Raw genomic sequence first — 26,549 nt, 5'->3', positions numbered from 1 at the left:
AAACAACAACATCTTTGCAAACGGATAACTAGATAAAGCGTTTTCTAGGGGCAGGGCGTTCCGCAGGCCAGCCTGTCTCTCTGCACCTCCGCTGACACGTGGCCCCGCCGGCCGGGGTGCTTGCTCCCCGCGTCCCGCCAGCCTGGTGCCTCGGGGCTTCCCCTGTGCGCCTGGGCGCGTGTCGTCGGCGCCGCGCCCGCCTCTCCCTCCCTCCCTCCCCCGGGCGGGCGCGGCTTGCCCGTCGGAGTCTGCGGGGGTCCCTGCGCCCTTCGTGCTTCTCTCTCTGGACTGGCTTGGAGGAGAGGCGGGGAGAGGGAGGAGGGGAGTGTTGTCTCAACACTTTCTTACCGTAAGAGGGAGTTGGGACCCGGAGCTTTCCAGTTAATCACACAACCAAACTTGGCTCCTCGCAATAAAAAGCAGCAGCTCGGCTCGCTCCGTCTCCTCTCTTGGCCGGCTGGGCATCTCCTCTTCCCTCCTGGCCACCGAAGCCCCCCCAGCCCCCATGTGGACCAGCCGGCTTTTGCCCCTCGGACTCTTCCTCCACTCCATCAGCAACATCCCTTGGGCAGGTGAGTTCGGTTCCTGCTTTTCTTTTCCCCTCAAGGAGCTGGTCGGTCGTTTTCCACTCGGGACTTCTTGCCTTTTCGTTTTCTTTTTTGAACAAATGCGCTTCTTGCGTGCATTGAAAGTTCCCCACGTTTGTGTTGGAAACACGCGCACACGTGCGTGTGAACGCGCGCGAGTATGCATCTACGGGAGAGGGGGGATATTGAGAATTTTCTGTGCTTAGGATGTATCCAAATGCATGACGAGAACTATTTCGATTTATTTTTTTTCTGGCGAGGGATGTCCGGAGGGCGAATGAACGTGTGAAAAGCGCCCGGCAACTAAAGGGTTAAGTTTGTTTTGCGACACCCCCTGATCCGTGTCCCAGGACGCTTGTACTGTAGTAGGGCATCAAATCATTCAGGTGTCTGGATCGAATATGGTTCCCTTTTATCCATGCCAGAAAGTGGCAGCGAAATAAAAATACGCCTCAAAGCAAACCCCGTTATCCTCTCTGAGCAAGTGGGAGACTGGCTGGGTTAGAAATCAAAACAGAAATGTATTTTGCCCCACCTAAGTGTTCCTGTAAATACAGTAGATCTAAAAAGACTTCATGGATCTGTGCAGGAAGAGAACTCTCTGTGGATGTGGCTGCAGAATTTGTCTTGTTCTGTGTAAAGGCACTCTCTGCCCCCCCCCCTAAAAAACCCCCATGTGCACAGTTTTCGGAGCCCAAAGACCTACATATGTGCAATCTTTGTGAACTGGACAGATTAGCAGATCTAAGGGGAAGCGGGAGAGTTATTTCGCTGCTTGTTTCTAGGCTCTCTCAACTGTGATGGGGCAAGAGGAAACATCTGTCCCTTATTGCAGTGTAATTGATTACATGTTAAGCAGTATGAGGACAACAGTGAGCATCCTAACCTCAGGAGACCTAGTTCCAAGGCTTGGAACGAACACCTAAATGAGGGCCATGTCCTTGTGTGTGCCTCCAGTGCAGTAAACTGTCTATTTCTGGACCAAGTTAATTAACATTTCATCTCCGAGCCAATCAAGTTCCCGAGGCTGTGGAAAGTAGGAAGAGCAAACAATCAGCAATCAACAACTGGAAACTGCTGACTTGGTTTTTTGTTTTCTGAGTGTCTTCCATGGGACTGGAACACCAGAGGGACGGGGCTTGCATTTCTCTGTTGTCTGGGGGATATTTTTTTATTATAAAGGAAACACGTTGGGTTTTTGTCCCTCTTTCTCTTTTTTGAAGTTAGCTAAGGCAAATGTTGTGGAAACAGATATACCTGCTTATCGGTTTGGAACCACGAGTACCTTTTTTGTAGATAACTTTGACAGCATGATGGAGCACTTTGCTAACTTCCTCTAATTTATTTATACATCTTATTAATGCAGCTTATTTATACAGCTGTGAAGAGTTGATAGTCGAGTAGTTTGTCTGATACGAAGTGCTATTTCTATTTATTTATTTTAATGACGGTCCAGGTGAGCTTTAGTTTCCATGTCACTAACATGATCTCCCCCGTACTTTCAGCATCCTTCTTGTCCTACCGCCTCTCTCTCCTGCAATCACTTTCAACATTTGATCCCAGTTAACGTGATTTAGGATGAAGACAAGTTTTTATTTCATTTCCATCCCCAAAGTGCATCCTTGGATAGACAAATTCCATTTTATTTCAGTCTTATTTTCTCAGAATGTAAATATTTCACACGCTGGGAAAAACAATAGATTGACTCCATACAGTATTATAAACACAAATATTCCCCCCCCTTTACCATTTATTTTCTTTATTTTCTTCTTAATTTTTTGTTATGGAAAGTGTTATTTAATTTTTGCTACAGGATTTATATTAAAATTCTTAATATCAGTTCTCATAGATAAAACTCCAGAAGCTAATCTAGTTGATCACTGCAAGTATCTGGGAATCAAATAGTCTTATTACATCATGGTTATTCTGCTGTTGGATGTCTGGGCTGGTTTTGGATTGGTCAAGTTTTAAATATATAAACATAAATGTTTATACTTGCAAAGTAGGTTTTTGTTTGTTTCAGCCAAGAGCAAGACCTCTGTTATACATCACACCTTATTTGAATTGCATCACATTCTTGAGGGCATGGGCAGGGGGACTTCAATTAAAAATGCATGCTGACTTTTTCAGTTGTGAGTTGCTCTAGATTATCAGAATCTCTTTCAGTATACATGCGAATATAAGTTATGAAAAATCACAGATAAAAGTTTGTGACACTTCCCTGAGCTTTTAGAAAATCTGCTGTCTATATATCTTAGTGACAGTACACTATAGATTATAATTGCTCCTAAATATATTTTTGTGATCAACTAATTAAAAACATTACCCCCTTATATTTTGGATTTATTAAATTATGGTAACACTTTAGTGGTCGAATCTGTTGGCCAAATTTCTTCATAGTGGATTAATGCTACACCCTTAGCTTAACCCTGTGCATTAGATTACAGTAGTTTGAGAGAGAATTATTAAGTCAAGGCCATCTTTGAGTTGGAATAGGAATCTGCTGCATCCCATTCTCTCTGTAAAGGTGCTGTATTTGATGTGCACCAGGAGAACCGGGAACTGTAGACTTTTAAATTGTGCTGACCTCACAAATTCCCACCACCCTTAGCAAACCGCCGTTCCCAGGATTTCCCCAGAGGTGTAAGAGTGCTTTAAATGTATGGTGTGGATGCTTTTGCCACAACCTCTCCAGAGTACTCAGACTTCAAGTGTGTAAATAAACCACCTAACAAGGAAGCTGAGTTTGCTGCAAACATGCCTGCTTCTGGTCACATTTCATGGCATTTTCCATGTGACTCATGTAGCCACACATCACAGATGAAGAAAATCTGAACTTTGGTGAATCAAAATATTCAGAAGCATAGTAGAGATTTTGCTGTGTATTGTTGGCTCTGTGTTTACATAACTACATGTCATTAGCCTGCAGTGATTTATTCTTTCAGCTGTAGATTATTATTATGCCGTATGCTGTCAGCAGTTAAAATGATATTCTGCCAGTCTGAAGACTGTATTCTTTTTGGATAATGGAATCCATTCGGTGCAAAGTGCCAATAGCTGCTTATTGGTCACACACGCACACACACACACACACACACACACACACACACACACACACTGAGAGGGGGGAGTCCTAAAGCACATAGCATTTGATCCCCTTTATCAGAGTTCCCCCCTCCACTTTTCCTATTTAAAGCTATTTTAGTGAGCAGAGCAGCATGAGGAAAGTGGAGCTGAAGGGCTCAAGATTAGGATGTTGCGTAAAAACTGGAAAATCATCCGCTGAAATCAAAGAAAGGAAAGCCTCTTAGTGGGGAAAGCTTATCTCACTCTATAACATGGTCTAAAGCTAGAGTGGAAATGTGCATTCTCTGCTATAGAGTGAGGGATCTCTGCTTCTGAGGGCTGGTGGATGGGTGTGTGAAGGCTGTTCCTCATGAAACTTAAAAAAATGGGTATAGATATCAGAGAACAAAGTGCACACAGACATTCTGTGAAATTTGGATGACAGATTTTAAAAGGCAGGAAAATGACAGTTTTGCTGCAGGTTTTTTTTTTTTTAAAAAAACACCCCAACATGTCTACTGTGAGCAAAACGTGCTTGAATACCACCCATAATGATCAAGTATATAGAAGAACAAGCCTTGTTGGAGCAGAACCAATATGGCCTAAGTAAGCTTAGCACTCATGGGATAGGTAAAGGTAAAGGGACCCCTGACCATTAGGTCCAGTCGTGACTGACTCTGGGGTTGCGGCGCTCATCTCATTTTATTGGCCGAGGGAGCTGGCGTACAGCTTTCGGGTCATGTGGCCAGCATGACTAAGCCGCTTCTGGCGAACAAGAGCAGTGCACGGAAATGCCGTTTACCTTCCTGCCGGAGCGGTACCTATTTATCTACTTGCACTTTGACATGCTTTCGAACTGCTAGGTTGGCAGGAGCAGGGACCGAGCAACGGGCGCTCACCCCATTGCGGGGATTCGAACCGCCAACTAATCAGCAAGTTCTAGACTCTGTGGTTTAACCCACAGCGCCACCCGCGTCCCTAGCAGTCATGGGATAGCAAATGGCAAATGCATTTCAGTGTAAACAACTGTAAAGTGATGCATCTCAGGGTAAAAAAGAAAAAGAAAATTACATATACAAAAATGGCTGGTGCAGAGCAAGAAGAAACTTGCTGTCAGAAGCCCTTGAACGCTGTTATTTGACCAGAATTAGCTATTTTTTGGAACAGCAAGTTTTGCAGTCCATAGTCATGGATACAGAGGACAATGTTGGTGCTGATAATCAGAGTTCAATAAGCAGCCAGTCCAGACCTGGGGAAGTGGGGATTGGCTGGGGTAGGGAACAAGCAGAATTCAAGAGGAAAACTGCTTGTGGGGAATTGCGCTCACGTTGCTTCTGCTTGCAGTTTTTCAAACAGGCATATTGGAACACCTCGGCTTCAAATGGACATGCCATCTTTAGTTAATATGATCTGATAAATATTGTACCCATTATAATAAATCCACAGTGCTCGAAAGGAATCCAGTGGATATTCAATCACAGGGATAGGCAGTTTGGGGCCTCCAGATATTTGTGGACTACAGCTCCTCAAATCCCTGTCCATTGATTCTGCTGGCCAAGGCTGATGGAAGTTGTAGTCCACAACATCTGGAACACACACACTGAATGGTAAGATAGAGTAAGGCAGTGGTGTAGCATGGGGGGGGCATGGACCCAGGTACATTTTTTAGAGGCACAACTAGGTGCCCCCACGACAGGCTCCATCACTGAGGCCAGAGCTGCGGGGAAGGAAGTCGCAGCTGGATTGGGCCTTTGGGGCCTGGATCCGGAATGCAAGGGAGCTGTGGAGGCAGCTTCCTTGTGCGATGGTCCAATGCTGCCGGCCTAAGCTACCCAATGAGTTCGTGCTAGATGTGATAATTGAAAAAAGGACTTCCTACTTCTCAGATCATTCTCACAGAGAAGGTATGGGGAACTGTTGGTCCTTTGGGTGTTGCTGTACTACAACTCCCATAGTTTGGATGGGTCATTCTTCTTGGAGCTGATGGGAGTTGTAGGGCCAAAGGTTCTCCACACCTGTCATAGTGGCATGTCATGTCAGTGATTGTTGTGTTTGGGAGTTTGGCGAGGAATTGTTTTGCCTACGCTATCACACACTGTGTTAAGCTGGGGAATAGGAATGGCCATTCATTGTTCCAAACACAGGAGGGGATGTGTTGCTTCTTCCTCTTTACTCCCTGCCCTCATTTCTTAATTTGGTATGTATTTCTGTATAACTCAGCTCAGGAAAATGTCATGGTGAGCTAACATTTTTTAATGAAGTCCTTCTGTGGGTTGTTCACCGTGCAGTAATATTTATTCACTTCTGCTTTCAACCATTGTTGCTTTTTCAAGCTGTCATCATCATTCATTTTTTCCGTGTGTAGGACTTTGTGCACATATTATCCTCCTGGTCTTCTGAAGCTAGCCTGCCCTAACCAAACTACTTAGCTAGAAATGAGGGAAGTTAGCCTTAACGAAGCAGTGCAGGGACTTCACAGAAGAATGAGACTTCTGTATTTCTCAAGTATTAAACCTGTTCCTTTGCATTTCTACATGAGTACTACAACTGCTGCTGTAGTAATTTGAACTAGTGCAAGTGGAGAGCCATAGAATGTGGAGTTACATTTAATACTCACTGGATGTATGTCTTGCTTCATCTCTCGCCCTGATTCCAGCTGGGATGCCAAGGAAACTGGCGCCACCCCACCAATTGTTGTGTTCAGGGATTCTTGGATGTGATACCCTGCCACACTATTACCCTTCCAGATTCTCCTTCCCAAGCAATATGGATGAATATGAATCGCATCACGCACTTGTGCAGACGCAGTGTTGCGGGTTGCGAACACTGCAGGTTGCAAACGTGCCTCCCGCACAGATCATGTCCGCAACCTGAGGTATGACTGTAGTTAGTAAGTTTAGGGGCTAATGACCACAGAGCTGTATTGCTGGTAGGCAAAGACTCAGACCATAGAAATGTAATTGGTAAAGAGAGGGCTCTGTGTGATGTCATTTCCCCTTTTCTCTTGAGCAGGAAGAATCAAAGAAGTATTTCCTGTTCCTTCCCTCCCATTTTCTTCCTTGGACCAGCGAGGGGGCAGACATGCCCTCCACGTGCTCCAGCCCAGGCATATGCCTGTTTCTACTGAAAATATAAGTATTTTATCTGCATAGTTTTTACTACTGCTGTAACTGAGAACTGATGCATGACTATAAGTAAATAAATCATATTTTAAACTTACTCCCCAGTCTGCTGTCTGATTCTTTGTTAGGCGGGGTGAGAAAAGCAGGAGCCAGCTTAGTTTGTAGCTGGACTTGTTCAAAGCAATGCTTTACATCAGGGGTCAGCAAACTTTTTCAGCAGGGGGCCGGTCCACTGTCCCTCGGACCTTGTGGGGGGCTGGACTATATTTTTTTTTGGGGGGGAGGGATTATGGCAGAGCACCACATGCCCCGGTGGCTGCTTACCTGTGTCTGGCGAGCGGCAGGGGCTGACGGTGGCGGCGGGACGATGAGCAGCATGCAAAAGGGCTCCAGAGAGGGGCTGCTTAAAATGGCGGCCGCTCGAGTGCTGCTGCTGCTGCTGGCACCAACAAAGCCCAGCCCCCTTCCTCCTCTAGGCAGGGCAGGGAGAAGCCAGGGGGAGGGAGGGAGGGAGTGCCGGCACCGCCGTGTGAGGGAGGGGGAGGACGAGGGAAAGAACGCACATGCTGGTGATCCACACGGCAATTCCCGGACCATCCGCAGGCCAGATCCAGAAGGCAATTGGGCCTGATCCGGCCCGCGGTCCTTAGTTTGCCTTCCCATGCTTTACAGCCTAATTCCTATGCTTCAATTTTGCTACTAAGGATGGGACTTCAAACTCTGTTCAATCCCCACACATGGGTGCCTGGAGAGATAAATTCTAATTAAACTATCCTCTCTCATCTATTAAAACCCACTCCTCAGGACTAAGATAATAAAATTACAAGAGCTAATCTAGGGGTTGGATATGGAATTTGACTTGGGCTGAGGACACTTGAATTCAAACCCAATGGGAGTGCACAGGCTACTTATATTCATTAGCAGAATAAAAACAAAAATGGCACCAGTTATAAAATTATACATGTCACATAAGGGAACTGTTTCCTATGAAAAGGAGTGGAAACTTTGGTGACGTTATTACTGGTGGGAGGGGACACTGAACGTCGAAACAAAAGCTTCTTATTCGTTGTTTGGAAGCTTTGTGCTGCTGTTCGTCCGATGTGTATCTAGACTGATAGGCATCTACAGAGGGACAACAGCAGAACAAAACCTTATGCCAGGCTGCCAAACCACCCTGATGTGCAGATAACCTATTCCTGGAAGAAGGAAGAAAGGGGCTGTCCCTCTCTGGGGCATGTACCTTCCAATTATACTTAGGGTTGCCATATTTCAAAAAGTAAAAACCAGGACACCCCAATAGAAAGACTCCGAAATTGTTCAGCTTTTTTTAGATAACACCCCCATGTGATTTTTCGATTGACTTGGCTATGATTCAGGACAAAGCACCGCCTTTCAGAAATTCCCCCTGGACTTGCCTTTGAAGTCCCAGTAATGTCCAGGAAAATCCCTAACTATATCATAAAACAGCCTGTGTGGCTCTTTGTTACTGCCTGTTGCATTGGTAGCCCTTCTTGATGTAGGTTGTGAAGGCAACATGTACAGAATGCAGGATGCAGATGAAAGGCAAATCCTTTGGGGTCTATGTGACAACTGCACAAACAGAAGCCTCAGTAATATACTGAAAAATGGATTGGAAAGAAGATAAAAAGACAATTCAATGTATATCATAGCTGGGTAACATTCATTTCCTTGGTAAAAATGGTAAAGTGTTTAAAAATACCAAACTGCCTAAAAATTGCCTTCTCCCTCACCCATTGCTGTTTCCAGCATATTCATTGCTGTTTTCCCTTAAAAATCAATTGAGCTGGACTTCAATTTTATTAGCCCTGGGGTTGTATTTGACTGTACTTTGTAAATCTATTTTGTAACTTTGCTGTGACCTAGTTGCGTGCGCGTGTTTTACTACAAATTACTTGATTTTTAGTATTTATTTGACTTGAATTATCCATATGCTAATTGCTAACGAGCAGTCTTACACAATACCAAGTGAAATTCTTTTCTTAATTAAAAACAAAACAAAACTACAGATTGCATTTTTTTAAGCTGATGTTTAAGGGCTAGTCAGTAGCTCTTTCTATAGATAAATATCTATTGACATTCCACCTACTAATGCGAAAGATGTAATCTTTTCTTTGGCATGTCTTCAGTTTTACATAAGTCCAGGGAAAAAATGGAAGCTGCATACAATTGCCTCCTCTGTTAAAGTTCCTTTCAGTTTGGAGAGTTTGGAGATTTCATGTTTCTTCACTTTAATACACTATTGTTGTACCCCAATTTCCTAGCAGGGTGAGATTGCAGGGTTCCAGGCATTTACCCAGGGGTTTGTGCTTCCTTTGCAAATGAAGTGTAGCCTGGTGTCTTTATGATACATGGTTTTCGTGTCAAGGTCCCCAAGCCACCCCCCAAATAACTCACAACGCACACTTAATTTTTGTTTAAGGTTTTTGGCATAATTTTGGCCACAACTTTATTTAAATACAAAACTGTGAGTGGTTGTTTAGGCATTGGTTAAGACTATCTGTCCCCCCGCCTGGGGACAGAACTGACTTCCGGGCACCACCGAGAGACAGTGCAGGGGAAAGCAAGTCGGGGAGAAATGGAGCTGAGTCACAGACCCTCAATTCTCATCCGCATGCTCCCCGAAGGCTTGCCGGCCCTAGTCCCATTCCAGGGATTGGACGAAAAGATAGCAAGCCCCAGGATTCCTTTAATGGAATTCCCTTTCCGCAGCAACCATGGAGGGGCAGGCCCAGCCTATCCTAACCCCTCCTCCACCAATTTATAACCAATGCCTAACCGCAAACTTACAAGTTGTGACGATTTGCTACGCAGTAGGCAAAAACCAAATGGACCAGCCAATCAGCCAGATGGACAAAATTCCTACCAGGCCCCTGCCCCAACGGCAGACGACCCCATGACAGGCATAACAAGGTCAATGCAACAACCCCTTACTCAAGGGCAGGTGGGCGGGTGATCCGTTGCACGCAGCAAAGAGAAAGCTCCAGGCTGCGTGCAGAGTATTTAAACATTTTACCCCTCCCACCAAAATTGCAACATAACTTTTACCCCAGCAACCCAGTGAACCAATCACTGCCCCAGGTCAACTTTAGAGACCCTGCCTGGTAACAGAGGGGTGGCTCAGCAGACGTGATCTCCATGAAGGAGAACATGCTTTATTTACACATATATACAACCTGAGCCTACGATGGAGGGTTTCACAGCATTAACACCTCCAGAAGGCCTTGCTTCCCCAACAGCCACAGCCTTGAATCCCAAGAGAAAGCAAACATTTGAGGGAAGGGGACCCACCCACTTGCCATCTTGCACTGATCCACGTCTTTGTTCCTCTTAATAGCCCATCACCTAGGTGATCACCTTACAAGGAAGCCAGCCTGGCTTATTTTTTTAACACTTGCTGAATCCAGGAGTTAGAGTGAGTTGGCATACAGCCTGCTCCCCACCCCCCAAACTTATAACACTTTATTTCAGAGTTCCCCACCCCCTGCGTAATGTGCAGCAGTACTTGGAAAAGAATGCTAGTTTCACCGGTTATATACAGGTGGTACTTGCAACAAAATATTGCAGTATATCCACATCTCCTGTTCAGGGTTCTTGCCAGCCAGCCATGGCTTCCTCCAGGATACTATAAACTGTAAAGATCTCAAGCATTCCACTCCCTGACTATATGTTATTTTTATTTTCCAATTGACAATATTTCATAGCTACTGGGCTTGCTGTGAAGGCTGTTTGGGGGCTTTGTGCACCCTCAGGATTTTTCGAAGGGTTTTTTGGTACTTCTGCAAAGCTTGGGGTTCCTCTGAGCTTTCTGATACCACCCTCTTGATTCCCAGTGGCCCATTGTGGCCCTTGGTCCTGTTGGCACTAGCTATGTTCACTCTTTGAGGGGGTGAAAGCAGCAGGTTCCCAGTGAGTGATTTCTTTGTTATACTGTAGTCAGCTGCTGACTGATGGGTGCACAAGGGATTTTGAGAGGTGGGGAGGACAACCCACCTATCAATCATGCAACGTCATAATGATAATAGAATAATAGAATTGCAGAGTCTCAAGAGACCATGAGGGTCATTTTAGTCCAACTCCCTGCAATGCAGAATCTTTTGCCCAACGTGGGTCTTGAACCCACAGCCCTGAGATTAAGAATCTCATTCTCTGCTGCCTGAGCTGTCAGCTATCCCAGGAATAAAATGCCATGTCACCACATGGGTGGCCCTCCCCGCATGTCAAATTTGGCCTGCAAGGTTGATCTTGATAAGGATCCATGGAGCTGAAAGGGTACCCTACCCTTGTTCCAGCGTTACGTTTTTCACCATGACTCAGACACTCATTTTGTGCTTTCCTACAGAGGCCAACCTAGCAGTTTGAAAGCACCTTAAAGTGCAAGTAGATTAATAGGTAAATGGTGTTTCCGTGCGCTGCTCTGGTTCGCCAGAAGCGGCTTAGTCATGTTGGCCACATGACCCAGATGCTGTACGCCGGCTCCTTCGGCCAATAAAGCGAGATGAGCGCCGCAACCCCAGAGTCGGCCACGACTGGACCTAATGGTCAGGGGTCCTTTTACCTTTTACCTTTACCTCCCCGCGATGGGGTGAGCTCCCGTTGCTCGGTCCCTGCTCCTGCCAACCTAGCAGTTCGAAAGCACATCAAAGTGCAAGTAGATAAATAGGTACTGCTCTGGCGGGAAGGTAAACGGCATTTCTGTGCACTGCTCTGGTTCTCCAGAAGCAGCTTAGTCATGCTGGCCACATGACCCGGAAGCTGTATGCCGGCTCCCTCGGCCAGTAAAGTGAGATGAGCGCTGCAACCCCAGAGTCGGCCACGACTGGACCTAATGGTCAGGGGTCCCTTTACCTTTTTACAGAGGCAATTCAACACATGAAGGAACTGTGAGTGAATGATGCAATCACAAGTGGAAGGAAAGATGCTAATTAGGTGGGAAAGGCCCCCAAAATTGGCACCACTTGCAAGATCATTGTCATTTATATGGATCTCCCAGTTTTGGAAGATTGCACTATGTGGAAGCATCTCCTTCATATGTGAAGGGTGCTTCAGAATTAGACCTACTTTCATTTCTATAGGGTCCAAGGGCTCAAGCTACGCAGCTGCTAACGGCCAGCCAAAAGTCTGTAGATGGTATTACAGGTCAAGGTTTAGTGTGTTGCATCCTTCAGCAGCTGCTGGGACCCCATTGCCTTGACAGGGCCTTCTGCTGCTCTAATCCAGTGTTTCTGAAACTTGGGTCTCCAGCCGTTGTTGGACTACAGCTCCCATCATCTCTGACCACTGGTCCTGTTAGCTAGAGATGCAGTCCAACAATGGATGGAGACCCAAGTTTGAGAAACACTGCCACTGCTATAATAACTACCATAAGCTTCCCTGTGTCAGGTGGCTTGGCATCACCACTTAAATTTCAAAAAATACATTGGTGTATTGAGGGACCGTTGAGGGAAATTGTGGCTCCAAGCAACCCAGTGCTGAATACAGTGTTGCTGCTGCTCTCCACTGCTACCACCAGGCAGTCCCCGTACAGATAGGTGATCGATTGCCTGGTGGCAACAGGCTTGAAGCTGGGGGACCTAAGGTCAGGCCAGCTAGGTCTGTGGAATCTGCTGCATATCATGAAGGTGGGGATAGAGGAGAGGAGGGGTGCTGAGAAAGTTTCATATAACACTTAAAAACCTGTGCAGAGCCTGCGGGATCAGGCCAATGGCCCGTCGAGTCCACGTCCTGTTCTCACAGAGAACAACCAGATGCCAATGGGAAGCTTGAAACCAGAACCTGAGCAGAACCACGACTGGCAGCTTTCTCCTTCAGGAGTTTGTAGAATCCTCTTTTAAAGCCATCCAAGCTGTCACCGAGATTGAAAAATGTGGTGGAGCCACTAGATGTAGAAGTCTACAGTTGCTTTAAGAAAAAAAGGCCTTCTAGGAAACCTCTGTTGTAATCTTGATTGCTTGTGACACCTCTTTAGCTTATTACTGGTGCAATGTATTTTAGAGGAAGGAAGGAAATATTGCAAAAGGAGAAACAAAAGTATACTTCATGTGCAGTAACGTGACAGATTTCTGGCACTCAACTATTTTAAAGTTGTTTTTAGATTTACATTTTATGTAGCTTCTTTGCTAAAGTGAAATCAGCTTTATTCTCAGAAGATCATAATGCAAACCAGTGGGTAAAAGTAATAAAGGCTTCAGCTTGTGTTCCAAATGGCTGAATACTTATTTGTTGTGCTTATTTGTTACACTTTTAGCCCACCCTCAAGGACCTTTGAGTGGGATTTTATGCTTGCTGTGTTGGTTAGGCAGTGGTGGGGTGGAAAGAGAGAGTATTTGGCCACCCAGTGAGCGTCACATCACAGCTGAGTGAGAATGTGAATTTGGCTTTTCCAAATGCAAGCCCCAACAATTTATCCAGTCTACCACCCTGTCTGTTGAGGTTTCCGGTGTGTTTGGGTGTGTATTTGTTGCTGCTTTAGCAGTCCTTTCCCATTTTGGTGTGTGCAGTTGGAATTACCCTAAGTGAAAATGAACACTACTTCTAGGGCCACATTAGGACAAAGTAGCCTTGACAACTTTTCATGCATCCCCTTCAGCATTCACATTATCTTCAACAACAGCTGGAAGCAAGCCTGCAACCACAGAGCCTAGGGCTTGCCGATCGGAAGGTCGGCAGTTCAAATCCCCGCAACGGGATGAGCTCCCGTTGCTCAGTCCCTGCTCCTGCCAACTTAGCAGTTCAAAAGCACGTCAAAGTGCAAGTAGATAAATAGGTATTGCTCTGGTGGGAAGGTAAACGGCGTTTCCGTGCGCTGCTCTGGTTCGCCAGAAGCGGCTTAGTCATGCTGGCCACATGACCTGGAAGCTGTACGCCGGCTCCCTCGGCCAATAAAACGAGATGAGCGCCACAACCCCAGAGTCGGCCACGACTGGACCTAATGGTCAGGGGTCCCTTTACCTTTACTAGATGTGATGATAAACTTGCCACTGTGTCTATATTTGATTTATTTCATTAAGAAAACCCAATGCTTTTAGGTAATTGGAAATGTGCTGGGACTGCAGTGCACAGGGAGGAGGATATAAACCTTTGCTTCTTGCAGTACAGTTCTGATGAAAATTGCGCCCCCATCCGGCTTCTTTTAGCCCTGGCAGGGAAACTTCCAAGCTTCTTTTCTTGGTCTACTAGTAGATACCCACCAAGTGTCCCTGTTTCTCCAGGACATCTATGGAATTACAGACGCAATCCCAGCTTCTGATTTCATAGAATCATGGAATCATAAAAGTAAGATTGCCACCACTTTAGAATTTGCCTGCCTCCCCCTGCCCCCAGAATTGTTGAATATCCCCCTCACTTTCAAGAGAGATGAATGGTCCCACAAAACGAGGGAAGAAGCATTTGGCTCAGCTTGAATTCAGTTTATGCCATCTGTCAGGTCTTGCACCATCCCTTGGGCCCTAAGCTACACCTGTAGTCAAAGAGTAATTTGTCCATTGCTGCTTTTCCTTCAGCTACCATCACTCCATCATCACCTTTCTCCTGCCACATCTCCCCAATTTATAGCCCAAATCTGCAATTACTGCTGGATCCTGAGTGTCTGTTAGCGTTGTTCATTACTCTTCATTTCCGCCCCCCCCCCCCAGTTCTTCATCCATATGTGATTAATGCCTGTATATAGTGCTTTTTTCTGGGGGGACGCAGGGGGAGGCATATTCCTAAACATTTTGTGAATCTAACTTTGGCCTCATTGGGGGGCAGTATTTAAATATGAGTAGGGAAATGGGAGTTCCCCTAAATATTTCTTTAGGGAAAAAGTGCTGCCTCTATGAACCTGTTGGTTCTTTCTGCAGAAGGCAAAGGGAAAAGAAATGCCCTTCATGACTACAGGAAGACAGCTGATGCCACGTTAATGAGAATAGACAAGGCGCTGAAAGTGAAGACCAAGCTGCTAAATACTACGGAACAGTGCGCCAAAAGATGCAACAGGAATAAAGGACTTCCATTCTCTTGCAAGTAAGCAATGTTTTAATTTGCTTTTAGTATTGCCAAAATACTAGTCTAGTCCAAGCATCATGATATTTAACTGACAAGCTTCCATAGACAAGAGGAAACGTTGCTTTTTAGAAGAGCATTTGAGCAAAATATTTTTGAAGCTGGCTGGCTGAGCTGATGTTAGGTGATATTAGGTGCGCTGTTTATATGACTTCAGGCCTGTTCAGATTATTGTTGTTCCCCCTGCGGTTGTGGAAGAATTGCATAAACTCATTTCCTGCTACTGATCTCTTTTGAAGACAGTCCTGGGATACCAGGCGAAGGGTGAGGGGTGAATAGCCTCCTAATAAATTTGTTGATATTTCTAGCCTTCTTGTTTTGTTGGTTTTATCTGTTTCTTATGACATTTTGACAACTTTACTGCTTTGAACTTGCTTGGAAAAAGGCTATAAAATATTATAAAATGAGATCATGTTTTCAGAAGTTGGAATATAATGAGGTGTTAAAAGTAAGTAAATGTGGAGTGTCTTTTTTTGAGATTTGCTGGTGGTCAGCCATTTGGAAAAGAACAAACTGAAGGAATTGCCCAGGGCCAAGAGTTTCTAAGAGAGAAGTGCTTTCAGGCAATTGCCCAGATCAGCTTCACGTGCATGTATTTTGCAAACTTGGGACTCAGCTATACAGCTGCAAATAAAATGTTTTAAATGTGTTGTAAAGTGCAATATACAAATGCGACACTAGATGGCGCAACAGGGCTATGCAAAATTCAGGGCGCAACAAGGCTATGCAAAATTCAATGTATTTTTCAAAACTTTTTTTAAAAAAGCATTTTCACAGCATTTTTTATATATATGTAATTTCACCTTAGACAGTTTTGTGATATATGTAATGGTTTGGCTAGTTTATTTTTACTGTTTAGTATTGGATCCTAATGGATTATTGAGTATTGCTTATTTGATATATAGGATCTGATTGTTACTATTAATGCTTGTTGTTATTGTTGTTGTTGTTATGATGACAACGATGATATTGGGAGCTGCCCAGAGTGGTTGGGGCAACCCACCAGATGGGCAGGTATTATTATTATTATTATTATTATTATTATTATTATTATTGCTAGTTGCTTATTCTCCATTTATCTGGCTGCTGATTGCTTTTCTGCTTATAGCAGCAGATATCCTATATGTCTTTGTGGAACAAAAGCATTTTTTTTTCCATTTTGGAATGTGTCCACATTTTTCTTCTGGTTTACGTTGCCCAATGGCAGATGTGGGGAACCTTTGACCCTGCAGATGTGGCTGAACTATAGCTCCCATCATCCCTGGCTATGCTTGCTAGGGCTGATGAGAGTTGTAGTCCAGTAACCTAAGTTGTTGTAACCTGCACTATGACCAGCTGGTGAAGTTCAGGTAATAATAATAATAATAATAATAATAATAATAATAATAATAATATCTTGTAGTCAATGAATTAAATCAGAATGATTTTTATTGTATAACATGGCCTTTTCTACTAGTTATGAAAGGAAGATTTCTTTCAGGTCATTAAAAATGATAGCATAATCACTGAGCTTTCAGAGCATGTCCTGGGAGATGAGCCAGGTGTCTGGGGCAGTGAGGCAGGTGGACAGAGAGAGAGAACGGATCTGTTTCCTGAAAACTTTGGCTTTTCCACTTTATATTGATGGCACCTCTATGCTAGTGGCGCTGCATATTGCAGTAACTCCTGAAAACTGTTATTCCCAGCTCTGGCCAATAGAGCCACTTGGAAAGCCCACTTTCCCCTCTCTCAGAACAGATACAAGAAGGAAGAAGATGAGGCAGCAGATTTCTACTAAAACTATGTGAAACTATTTGGCCCAGGATTTGGGGGGGGGGGAGAGTTAAATTGCATTTTGTGCAGAATAGAGTGCAAATACCTCCCCCTTCAAGATTGATTCGATTTTGGATTTGTGTGTGTATGTGAAATTGTAAGACCTTTTTGAGGACATGGTTTTTTGAGTTTAGGGTAGTTTCTTTTCTTTCTTTCTTTCTTTCTTTCTTTCTTTCTTTCTTTCTTTCTTTCTTTCCTTCCTTCCTTCCTTCCTTCCTTCCTTCCTTCCTTCCTTCCTTCCTTCTTTCCTGGGCTCAGGCACATAGAAGAAGAAGAAGAGTTTGGATTTGATATCCCACTTTATCACTACCCTAAGGAGTCTCAAAGCGGCTAACAATCTCCTTTCCCTTCCTCCCCCACAACAAACACTCTGTGAGGTGAGTGGGGCTGAGAGACTTCAGAGAAGTGTGACTGGCCCAAGGTCACCCAGCAGCTGCATGTGGAGGAGCAGGGAAGCAAACCCGGTTCCCCAGATTACAAGTCTACCGCTCTTAACCACCACACCACACTGGCTCTGTTACTGGAAACAGAATAGGGAATAATGTTACATAATAACATAGCAAAAGTCCATGAGATATTCATGTGATGTCAGTGAGGACAGCCATCACTCCTACCCCCCAAGAGCCACTGGAAGCAAGGTTGGAAGCCATTGGATCATCATCATCATCATCATCATCACCACCAGCAACGTTTGTACTTTTCTAGGCTTCTAACAATGAGTATCTGACTTTCATTATTGGTAGCAATGCAAGATCTCCCTGAACCGGCTAGTGATTCGTTCCCATTTTGAAAGAGGGGAATGGGGAGTGGATTCATGGAAGTTCAGAGGAAAAACCTCGGCATTTGTTAGGGCCAGATGTTGCATTCTGTCTGTCAAGGGCCTGAGAGTCTCCTCAGTCAGACTGAGACTTCTTCCTTCCCAAACAGAGTTGGACATCTTACTAGAGTTTGACTATTTATTCATCCCATTTTCTGCACAGGGCTTTTGCATTTGATAAGGCTTCCAAACGTTGCCATTGGTTTTCCTTTACTGCCCTAGAAAATGGAGTGAGGAGCAGGGAAGACAACACATTTGACCTGTATGAAAAGAAAGGTAAGTTGCTTCTTCGTTAGCCATGACATTATAGACAAGAAAGCCTGCCTGAGTGAGTGAGTTAGTATAATGTCTCATTGGCTATTGTGAACCCCCCTGCCTTTAGTTCTAATACAGAGATGGGGAACCATTTTCATTCCAAGGGTCAGATGGGGAACTGAAAAGAACAGTTCCAGGAAAAAAAGTCAAGTAAAACTCCTTGTTTAGCTGCAGGATTAAATTAATGAAACGAAACAGAACATTTTCTTATGTCCCAACAAAGGTTTTAAAGAGTGAATAAATATAGATAAGGCCAAGGACTTGTAAGTGGCCAATGATTTGATGTTGTTTACTTTGAACAGCAGGCTCATTCTCTGAACTATTTTGACTCTCATCTCTTTGCCATTTGGCACTGGGGCGGTGCTGTTTGAGAAACGGAAGCTCAGAGCCCCTCTTGGTGCACAGAATTAGTTGAATAGTTCTTGGGATACTGGCCCAAACATTTAACAAATTATTGTATGGAATTTTAGATTTTTTAAAATTGTACTAGTCATGAACAATTGGCACAAAGCAAGATGAGTTGACCTTTATTATGTGTGAGTATAAATGTACACTTGCTAAATTTCTATGCATTTTTATTCACTAATAAAATGTGAGGTCTTCCATTTATCTGCTTTGTTTTATGATTCATCTCCCACAGACTATGTCAGAAATTGTATCATTGGTAAAGGAGCAAATTATAAGGGAACCATATCAGTCACAAAAAGTGGCATTCGGTGTCAGGCATGGAATTCCACAATACCTCATGAACACAGGTAAGATTGATGAGATCACAAGAACCCAGTCTTGCATAACTTTCTCCCGCCAATTTCCTTTCCTTTCATTGATAATAGAATCATAAAATGGTGGAATTGGAAGGGATCCCAAGGGTCATCTAGTCCAACCCCCTGCAATGCAGGAATCCCAAGGAAGAAGAGTCCACCAGCTTCCAAAGGAGACTTTTTCACTGTCAGACAGCTCTTCCCATCAGAAAGCTTTTCCTAATGTTTAGTTGGAATCTCCTTTCTTGAAACTTGAATCCATTGGTTTGAGTCCTCCCCTCCGGAGCAGGAGAAAACAAGCTTGCTCCATCTTTTGTGTGACAGCCCTTGAGACATTGAAAGATGACTGTCATATGAACAACTGGGCAGTTGACAGCAAATGCACCTGCAGATCTAAGACTGCTGATGATCTCTGTAGGGTGTACATATTGGGAAACACAAGTTTGTTGCAGTATCATTTTATTTTTAAGGTGTACACTAGAATGATTTCCATATATACATCAGAAAAGCTGAAGTGGTTCTTGAAAAGTGCTGTACGTTGAGACAGCAGTGCTGGATGGGGGACACAGCAGGATGGGGGCCCTCAAAGCAGAGGAAGTGCTTAATTTTCATTAATGATAAATGAAAACTGTGAGAATCTTGAATTTTCTCTCCAAATGTTGAGGTTAATCCATAATTTATTACACTGGGATGGCTAGATTTGTGCTATTGAATGTATGATATTCCAACATGTTGTAAGGAGAGAAAACGGAAGTTAAATTGTACTAAATCTGGAATACTTGTATTTGGAGACCATTCACTGAAATATAAACAGACAATGTAAAATAGATCAGGATCATAGATTAATGTTCTTGGGCATTTTCCGTGAAGAATACATATCCTGGGAAATGCATAAAGAATCAGGTATTGCAAAAGCCAGATAAGAGAAGTCTTTTGAAATTCTTTCACATAAAGAGTGGTTTCATGATCATTCCAGCGTTAAAAATATTCATGGCTAAAGTTGGGAGCCCAGTTTGCACGTAACACTAAGTCAAATGATGGCTTAGTGTGAATGAGCTCAGAAAAGAGATTGTGGCTGCTTTGAGGATGAGGAAGGAGAGGAGTGGCCTTATTAGCCCCAGTTTGCTTCCCCATGAGTGGTTACCTCGCCTTGACTGCCACCCCCTTTCCCTTGGAAAAGTCTCTTCTTGTGTCTCTTCTAGGTAGTGGTGGTGAAATCCACACCCACTCATGGCAGGAACACAATTTTACCTCTGCATTGTGCTGAACAAGCCACCGTTTGGCTGAGTGTGTTGTCTGAACCTGGGTTCATGGTTTAGGAGATGTTTCCCTATTTTGGATTTCATTGTATGGGCAAAATATTTTTTTATATAGGATTCTTAAGGCAGAAAAATTCTGTCCAGTAGATTTTGTTATAAATTTCTGTAATAAAAAGGTTCTGTAGAGTAGATTTCATTGCCATTTTCTGCAAAAAAAAAAAAAAATAAAAAAAATATGGGAATTGTCTAGTTAGTACAATAGAGTTGATGAGCATCACGGTGATCAACTTCAAGCTACTTTTTAGAAGTGTTCTTCCCCTAGAATTGCTCTTTCTGCTTATTTGTTGTGTTTAGATAAAGGTGGGACCCAGTGCACACTTACCTGTGACCTCTACATAATTACCTTTGGTATGTGCATAAGTACAGGCAAACAACGCTCAATATGTAGACACTGTCAGCACATTTAAGTTTGGGAGCACATTTTTCAGGCAGCACTGAGGCTCCTTTAGTTGCCTGCCAAAGTGATGCTTCATGGTGAGCCCTGCCTGCTTGTGACATTCTTTTATGCTTCCAAGTCATGTGCCCATGTAGCACTGGCAAGCAAAAACTGGCCCTTGTGTCCCAGCAGAACTTTGGAAAGCTAGTAGACAGGATTGGATCTCATCCTCCAAAACTGTAACAAGAATTTTTTTGTTGTTCTATATGAAAGGCTGTATGATAACATATTTAGGGCAATCTGGATTGAATGTTGCTGGCTTGCATTTAATGCTTATCTTCCCCAAGCTTAGGACTTTCTGATGAAAGAGGTGGGGGAGGAAATTTCCATAATACTGCAAAACACAAGGGCATACCATTGTTAAACACACACATGGAATGTAATTCTCTGTCAGAAAAGCTTCCCTGAAGCTGTCCTTAGCAAAGAGGTTATGAAAGATTGATAGCATGGAAGAGGAAATAAGGAAAAATAGGGACTACATGAGAAAGGCACCTCTTCTCTTTACTCCAGAAAAAAGAGATGTTTCTAGCATATGAGCTAGAAGTGAGCCTGGAAATGAATTGGTAACCTGTTCAGCCAAGGCAGAACTGGTGTTATATGTTCATACTGTCCTATTCTAGCCAACAATTGCCGTAAAATGTCCTCAGGTGTATAATATAAATTAATACCATACCTGGCCTGGATGATAAGCATATGTAAAGTAGTAGACTCGGGTATAAAATTAGGGAGTCTAATTAATAATTGCAGAGGAAGATATTATTTGGCACCGGCAAAACCTACTGGTACAGTTCTAGCTCACAGATGCTCTTTGCTGCTGTTCGCCTGACTACATTTTTGTTCTCTACTGCTTTACTGTATAGTTTTCAAGTATTATTTTTAACTCGTGCAGGAAAGTCAGCCGGCAGTTAACATTTATTAAATAAATAAATAGGAGTCAGATAAACTAATTATTAAGGTTCGTGACAAAGTTTGCATGCTCTTATACTGTAATGATTGTCATTTTAAAACTAGCTTTTTGCCTTCGAGCTATCGAGGTAAAGATCTACGTGAAAACTACTGCCGCAATCCCCGGGGAGAGGAAGGCGGGCCCTGGTGCTTTACGAGCAGCCCAACGAAGCGTCACGAACCCTGTGACATTCCCCTCTGCTCAGAAGGTAACACCCAGAAGGTCAACCATTAGTTGATTTCAGTTTTGTGCAGAAGCAGAATTAACTTTACAAATATGACACATCACAAATTTCTGTCTTTTGAGTGCAGCTTAGATTCTGACAATTATTAGACAACGTTTTCTTCACGCTTAAGATTCAAACTTTGTGACAATCTAGGCTGCCTTTTGGAAACTCTTGAAAGTCCCCCGCAAGACGAACACCTCGCAAGACGGAAAACCCGCTAGACGAAAGGGTTTTCCGTTTTGGAGGTGCTTCGCAAAACGAATTTCCTATGGGCTTGCTTTGCAAGACGAAAATGTCTTGGGAGTTCCTGTGGGGTTTTTTTCCTCCCCCCCTTTTCCCCAAGCCTCTAAGCCGCTTATCAGCTGATCCACTAAGCCGCTTATCAGCTGATCCGCTAAACCCGCTAAGCTGCTAATAGCGCTAATCCGCTAAGCCGCTAATGGGCTTGCTTCGCAAGACGAAAAAAAACGCAAGACGAAGAGACTCACGGAACGGATTCTTTTCGTCTTGCGAGGCACCACTGTACTTCAAATTTCACATTAGGCAAAAATTGATAAAAACCATAATTAATTTTATAGAAGACCATGTGAATCTAACAGGGGGTTGCTATTTGTTGACATATGCCTTTATCTGCAGTATTGGAATGAGGTGTTGAGCTCAACACTATCCTAGAAAAGAGTCACTTTTCTGTACTTTCAGCTGAATGCATGACGTGCCATGGCGAAAGCTATAGAGGCCCCATGGACCACACAGAAACTGGCAAGGAATGTCAACGCTGGGACCTTCAGAGACCACACAGGCATCCATTTCGTCCAGAGAAGTAAAAATGCTCTTCATTTATTTTAAGGAAGTACAGATTGTGAATGGAACCTGTCTGTCTTTTTGAGACAGGACTGCTGCAATGTTGCTGTCTGTGGGCTATTGGAATCATTGCAATGCACACCTTTTTACGTCATGAATTGGATTTCAACTCTTCATTCATGCATTTAATTAGTAACTAGAATGATGTTTGTCTTGTCCTTCCAATGAGTTGCCAGGGTAGCTTAAAAATAAGGAAACAAAAAATGCAGAGCACAGAGGAGAAATAGCAGAATCTAAAGATGGCATGAAAACCTTCAGCAGAGAAGAAACTAACTGAAATGAAAGGGCGTGAGAAAATAAGAGTGCCTCAGAATGGCATCAGAATGATAACAATGTATGTGTAAAGTGAGTCTCTCTGAGGACAGCATTCCATAACTGGAGCACCACCACTAAAAAGGCCCAGATGATGGGGACACCTAAGAAGGGCTGTTGTGAAAGGTCTTATAGGATGTGAATCTAGGCAATCCTATAGGTCTGCTGCCCCCAAGCTATGAAGCCTTTAAAGGTCAAAACCAGCACTTTGAATGGAAATACAGCACTTTTATTTAGGCCCAGAAAAAAGTTTTATCTGGGTATGTGAATCCTCTATAGCAGACATAGTTTTTCATTGCTTGCTTTTGAAAAGTAGACTGTAGGAATATTGCTACCTGCAACTTGAGTAGATGTTGGAGCTATCACCCAATCCATGAGCGTTCATGTGTCAAGCCCAAACCAATGTCAGTGGTGTTCCATTCATTTGAATGCTAATTGTTCAACATAAACCCTATGCAATCTATGACGTATTGAATCATGTACAATCCTCATTAATTTTAATGAACTTTGGACTACAACCATACATAGCATTGGAAATTGTTAAACTTCATATTGATTGAGTAGTAGAAGTAACTCACTTTTATGTTTGCTCATAAAAGCTTCTAATTAAAAGCATGAGGTAATCTTAATAGCATAACTAGGGTTTAATGAACGAGAGAGTGAAAGAAGAGAGACCATGCACACACAGGTACAGATATCTCTAAAAAACCCCAACCAACTTTAAATAGCTTGTTATCAAAGTGACTTAAATAATTGAAAATATTTATGAGCTTAATCTTTACTGTCCTCCATAAATCTCTACCAGAATACTTAACCTTTAAGCTTCTCAGATTTTTGATCCTTTGCCTATTAAAGCTATAAAGGTTTTGATTTTTGTTTTGCTAATATTTATTTATCTTCCATCCTCCCATCCTCCCATCCCACAGACAAAAAAACATTGGCTGAAGGCAATGTTCATTGCTGTGAGTTTTGTTTTTGGACAGTTACTTAAGTTGTTGCAGTATTTACCGTACTTCATGCCAAAAACGTGAATCTGAGCCAATGCAAGGACACTGCAGACTAAAAAGGTTTTGTTCTTATGGCTGTTATCCAAGCATACAGTGTGATCTGTACTTTAGAGCCCTTCAAAAGGAGCTGATAGAGTAATTTAGGCCATGCAGAATGGTCCTGGGGGGGGGGTATCTACACTGTAGATGTAAACTAGTTTAATAGTTATTCTTTCTCTTCAGTAAACACTTGGAACAGTAGATCTGTGAGGGGGACTTAGAATCCTTAATGGAAAAAATACTAATAATAATAATAATAATAATAATAATAATAATAATAATAGGTGAATAATATTCTGTTAAAGCCATGGCAGTTAAATTGGTATACATCAAACTTTAATTTGCAGTGTAGATATGTCCTATGGTGTAGGATATATATTTGCATTGATATGAATTGCATAAGAAAATTCTTTGCCTTTGAATGTTGAGGTCACACCCACACCATACATTTGAAGTGCTATTATTCCACTTTCACAGACATGGAGAATCCTGGGAGTTGTAGCTCTGTGAAGTCAGCATCCTTAGCAAAGTATAGTTGCCAGGATCTTCTATGGCTGTTAAAGTGGTAAAGTAGTGCTTAAATACAGTATATGGAGAGCAGTTGACTTATCTAGTAACGGTAAAGCGACCCCTGACCATTAGGTCCAGTCATGACTGACTCTGGGGTTGTGGCGCTCATCTCACTTTAGTGGCCGAGGGAGCTTCCGGGTCATGTGGCCAGCATGACTAAACTGCTTCTGGCGAACCAGAGCAGCGCGCGGACACGCCGTTTACCTTCCCGCCGGAGTGGTACCTATTTATCTACTTGCACTTTGACGTGCTTTTGAACTGCTAGGTTGGCAGGATCAGGGACCGAGCAACGGGAGCTCACCCTGTCACAGGGATTCGAACCGCTGACTTTCTGATTGGCAAGTCCTAGGCTCTGTGGTTTAACCCACAGCACCACCAGCGTCCCGGTTGACTTATCTACAGGCTACTTAATTCTGCTGTCTTTTAACTGGAGTCCAGTAGATAGGATTTCATAAACTGTGGCTCACGTTGGAATTGACTTTTAATCATAAGAATTACTTTTAACCAGCTTGCGTTTACGAACATTGTTCTTGCTTCCATTGCAATGAGTTGTGTGATCATACAGCTGGAAATAAGGGAATTGGTATTCGGTTCCATGTCCTCCTTCCATAGACATTGTTTGTGACCTTGGAATGGTCATTAACTCATTTTGCGCTCCACTTGCATAACAAGTGATATTTTTTTCACTGTAATCTACTTGGAAACCAGTTGCTAACAGTATTGGAACACTTGTTCATTAACTACAGGAACGGTGGCCTGCAACCGGCTCCACATTTTATCTCATGCCTGATTCCTGAATCAGGCAGAAATTGTTTGCTAGGTGTAGGTGATGGTGTAAATAACATGTCTTAATGGAAATGCATGATGTGGTGTATTTACATGGCGGGCTTTCGATACGGCTGCTGTGCGTGACTGTGAAAAGTCTTACTTCTTTACCACTGTCATTAGCAGCTAACTTGAACTGAGTTGCAGAGCTTCCCCATTTTTAGCTGATAATGAAAATTTGTATATCACATTGGATCACAGCGGTTCTCAACCTGTGGGTCCCCAGATGTTGTTGGACTACAATTCCCATCATCCCTGAGCTCTGGCCTTGCTTGCTAGGGGTGATGGGAGTTGTAGTTCAATAACATCTGGGGACCCACAGGTTGAGAAAGGCTGGATTAGGCTCAGTTCTCTTGATTTTTGTAAGATTTTGAAATGTTATGCTGTTTTTGTGATGTTTGAATTTTATTTTATATGTGGCTTGTAAACCACTTTGGGACAGATTTTTCTTGAAAAGCAGCATATATATTTATTAAATTAATAAACAGGTGGCCACAAGGAAGTGTGCAACATGATAATATCACATAACACATTTCCCTTGTGACAGGAGAGAAGAAGGACATTTGGCCTGGACCAGCCTTGTGTGTTTGTTCTTTGTGATAGTTCTAAATTCGGGGTCCTGTCTATGATGGTTTTTTATCAGGTGATAACCTAGCAGTTCAGAAGCACATCAAAGTGCAAGTAGATAAATAGGTACTGCTCTGGCGGGAAGGCCAACGGCATCTCCATGCACTGCTTTGGTTTCGCCAGAAGCGGCTTAGTCATGCTGACCACATGACCCGGAAAAACTGTGTGTGGAGAAATGTCGGCTCCCTCGGACAGTAAAGCAAGATGAGCGCAGTAATCCCAGAGTCGTTCACTACTGGACTTAATTGTCAGGGGTCCTTTACCTTTAGGTTATGGGGATCTAAGCTTCTCATTCTTTCAGGTGTACAGGGTTGAGGTTGTTTAGGGTTTTAAAGGTCAGCACCAACATTTGAATTGTGCTTTAAATGTGCTGGGAGCCAATGTAGGTCTTTCAGGACCAGTATTATGTGGTCCCAGTGGCTGCTCCCAGTCACCAGTCTAGCTTTCGCATTCTGGATTAGTTGGGTAATAGTTACCCAAACCCTCTGATGGTCTCTCCCAGCGGCTTCATATAGACGTTGAAAAACATGGGGGAGAGGACAGAGCCCTGAGGTACCCCACAAGTGAGTGCACAGGGGTCTGAACACTCATCCCCCCCCCACGTTTTGGAGACGGACCAGGAGGAAGGAGCCAAACCACTGCATAACAGTGCCCCCAGCTCCCAACCCACCTAGACGGTCCAGAAGGATGCCATGGTGAAGTGATGAGAAGACTAATATGGGAGTTTCATTGCTATACTACACACCCAAAAGATTGGATATTATGTTGGCGTATTGATTTTATCAGACTGAGAACAAAATTCACAGGGAAAGTTTTGGAAAGCAGGCATTGGGAGCATTG

The 26,549-nt window shown here is 43.4% G+C and overlaps 1 protein-coding gene across 4 annotated transcripts in view; it reads left to right on the top strand.

Annotated features, from left to right (window-relative positions):
- The first annotated feature begins 296 nt into the window (after positions 1 to 296).
- HGF (hepatocyte growth factor) overlaps positions 297 to 26,549 on the top strand; it is a 56,686-nt gene continuing 30,433 nt past the window's right edge. For 2 of the 4 annotated variants that reach the window (XM_083701492.1, XM_083701491.1), the window contains exons 1-6: positions 297 to 572; positions 14,635 to 14,797; positions 17,629 to 17,741; positions 18,421 to 18,535; positions 21,308 to 21,450; positions 22,168 to 22,288. In XM_083701492.1, the coding sequence (XP_083557618.1) occupies positions 506 to 572; positions 14,635 to 14,797; positions 17,629 to 17,741; positions 18,421 to 18,535; positions 21,308 to 21,450; positions 22,168 to 22,288 (722 nt within the window). In that variant the 5' untranslated portion in view covers positions 297 to 505. Of the gene's footprint in view, positions 573 to 6,713; positions 6,789 to 14,634; positions 14,798 to 17,628; positions 17,742 to 18,420; positions 18,536 to 21,307; positions 21,451 to 22,167; positions 22,289 to 26,549 lie in introns of those variants that run through there. The other 2 variants (XM_083701493.1, XM_083701494.1) reach the window with 2 other exon arrangements.

The sequence above is a fragment of the Podarcis gaigeae genome, assembly GCF_964106915.1.
Source record: "Podarcis gaigeae genome assembly, chromosome: 10".
Classification (NCBI taxonomy): Eukaryota; Metazoa; Chordata; class Lepidosauria; order Squamata; family Lacertidae; genus Podarcis; species Podarcis gaigeae.
The sequence above is the reverse complement of the archived record's forward strand: the minus strand, read 5'-3'. Positions and strand labels throughout refer to the sequence as shown.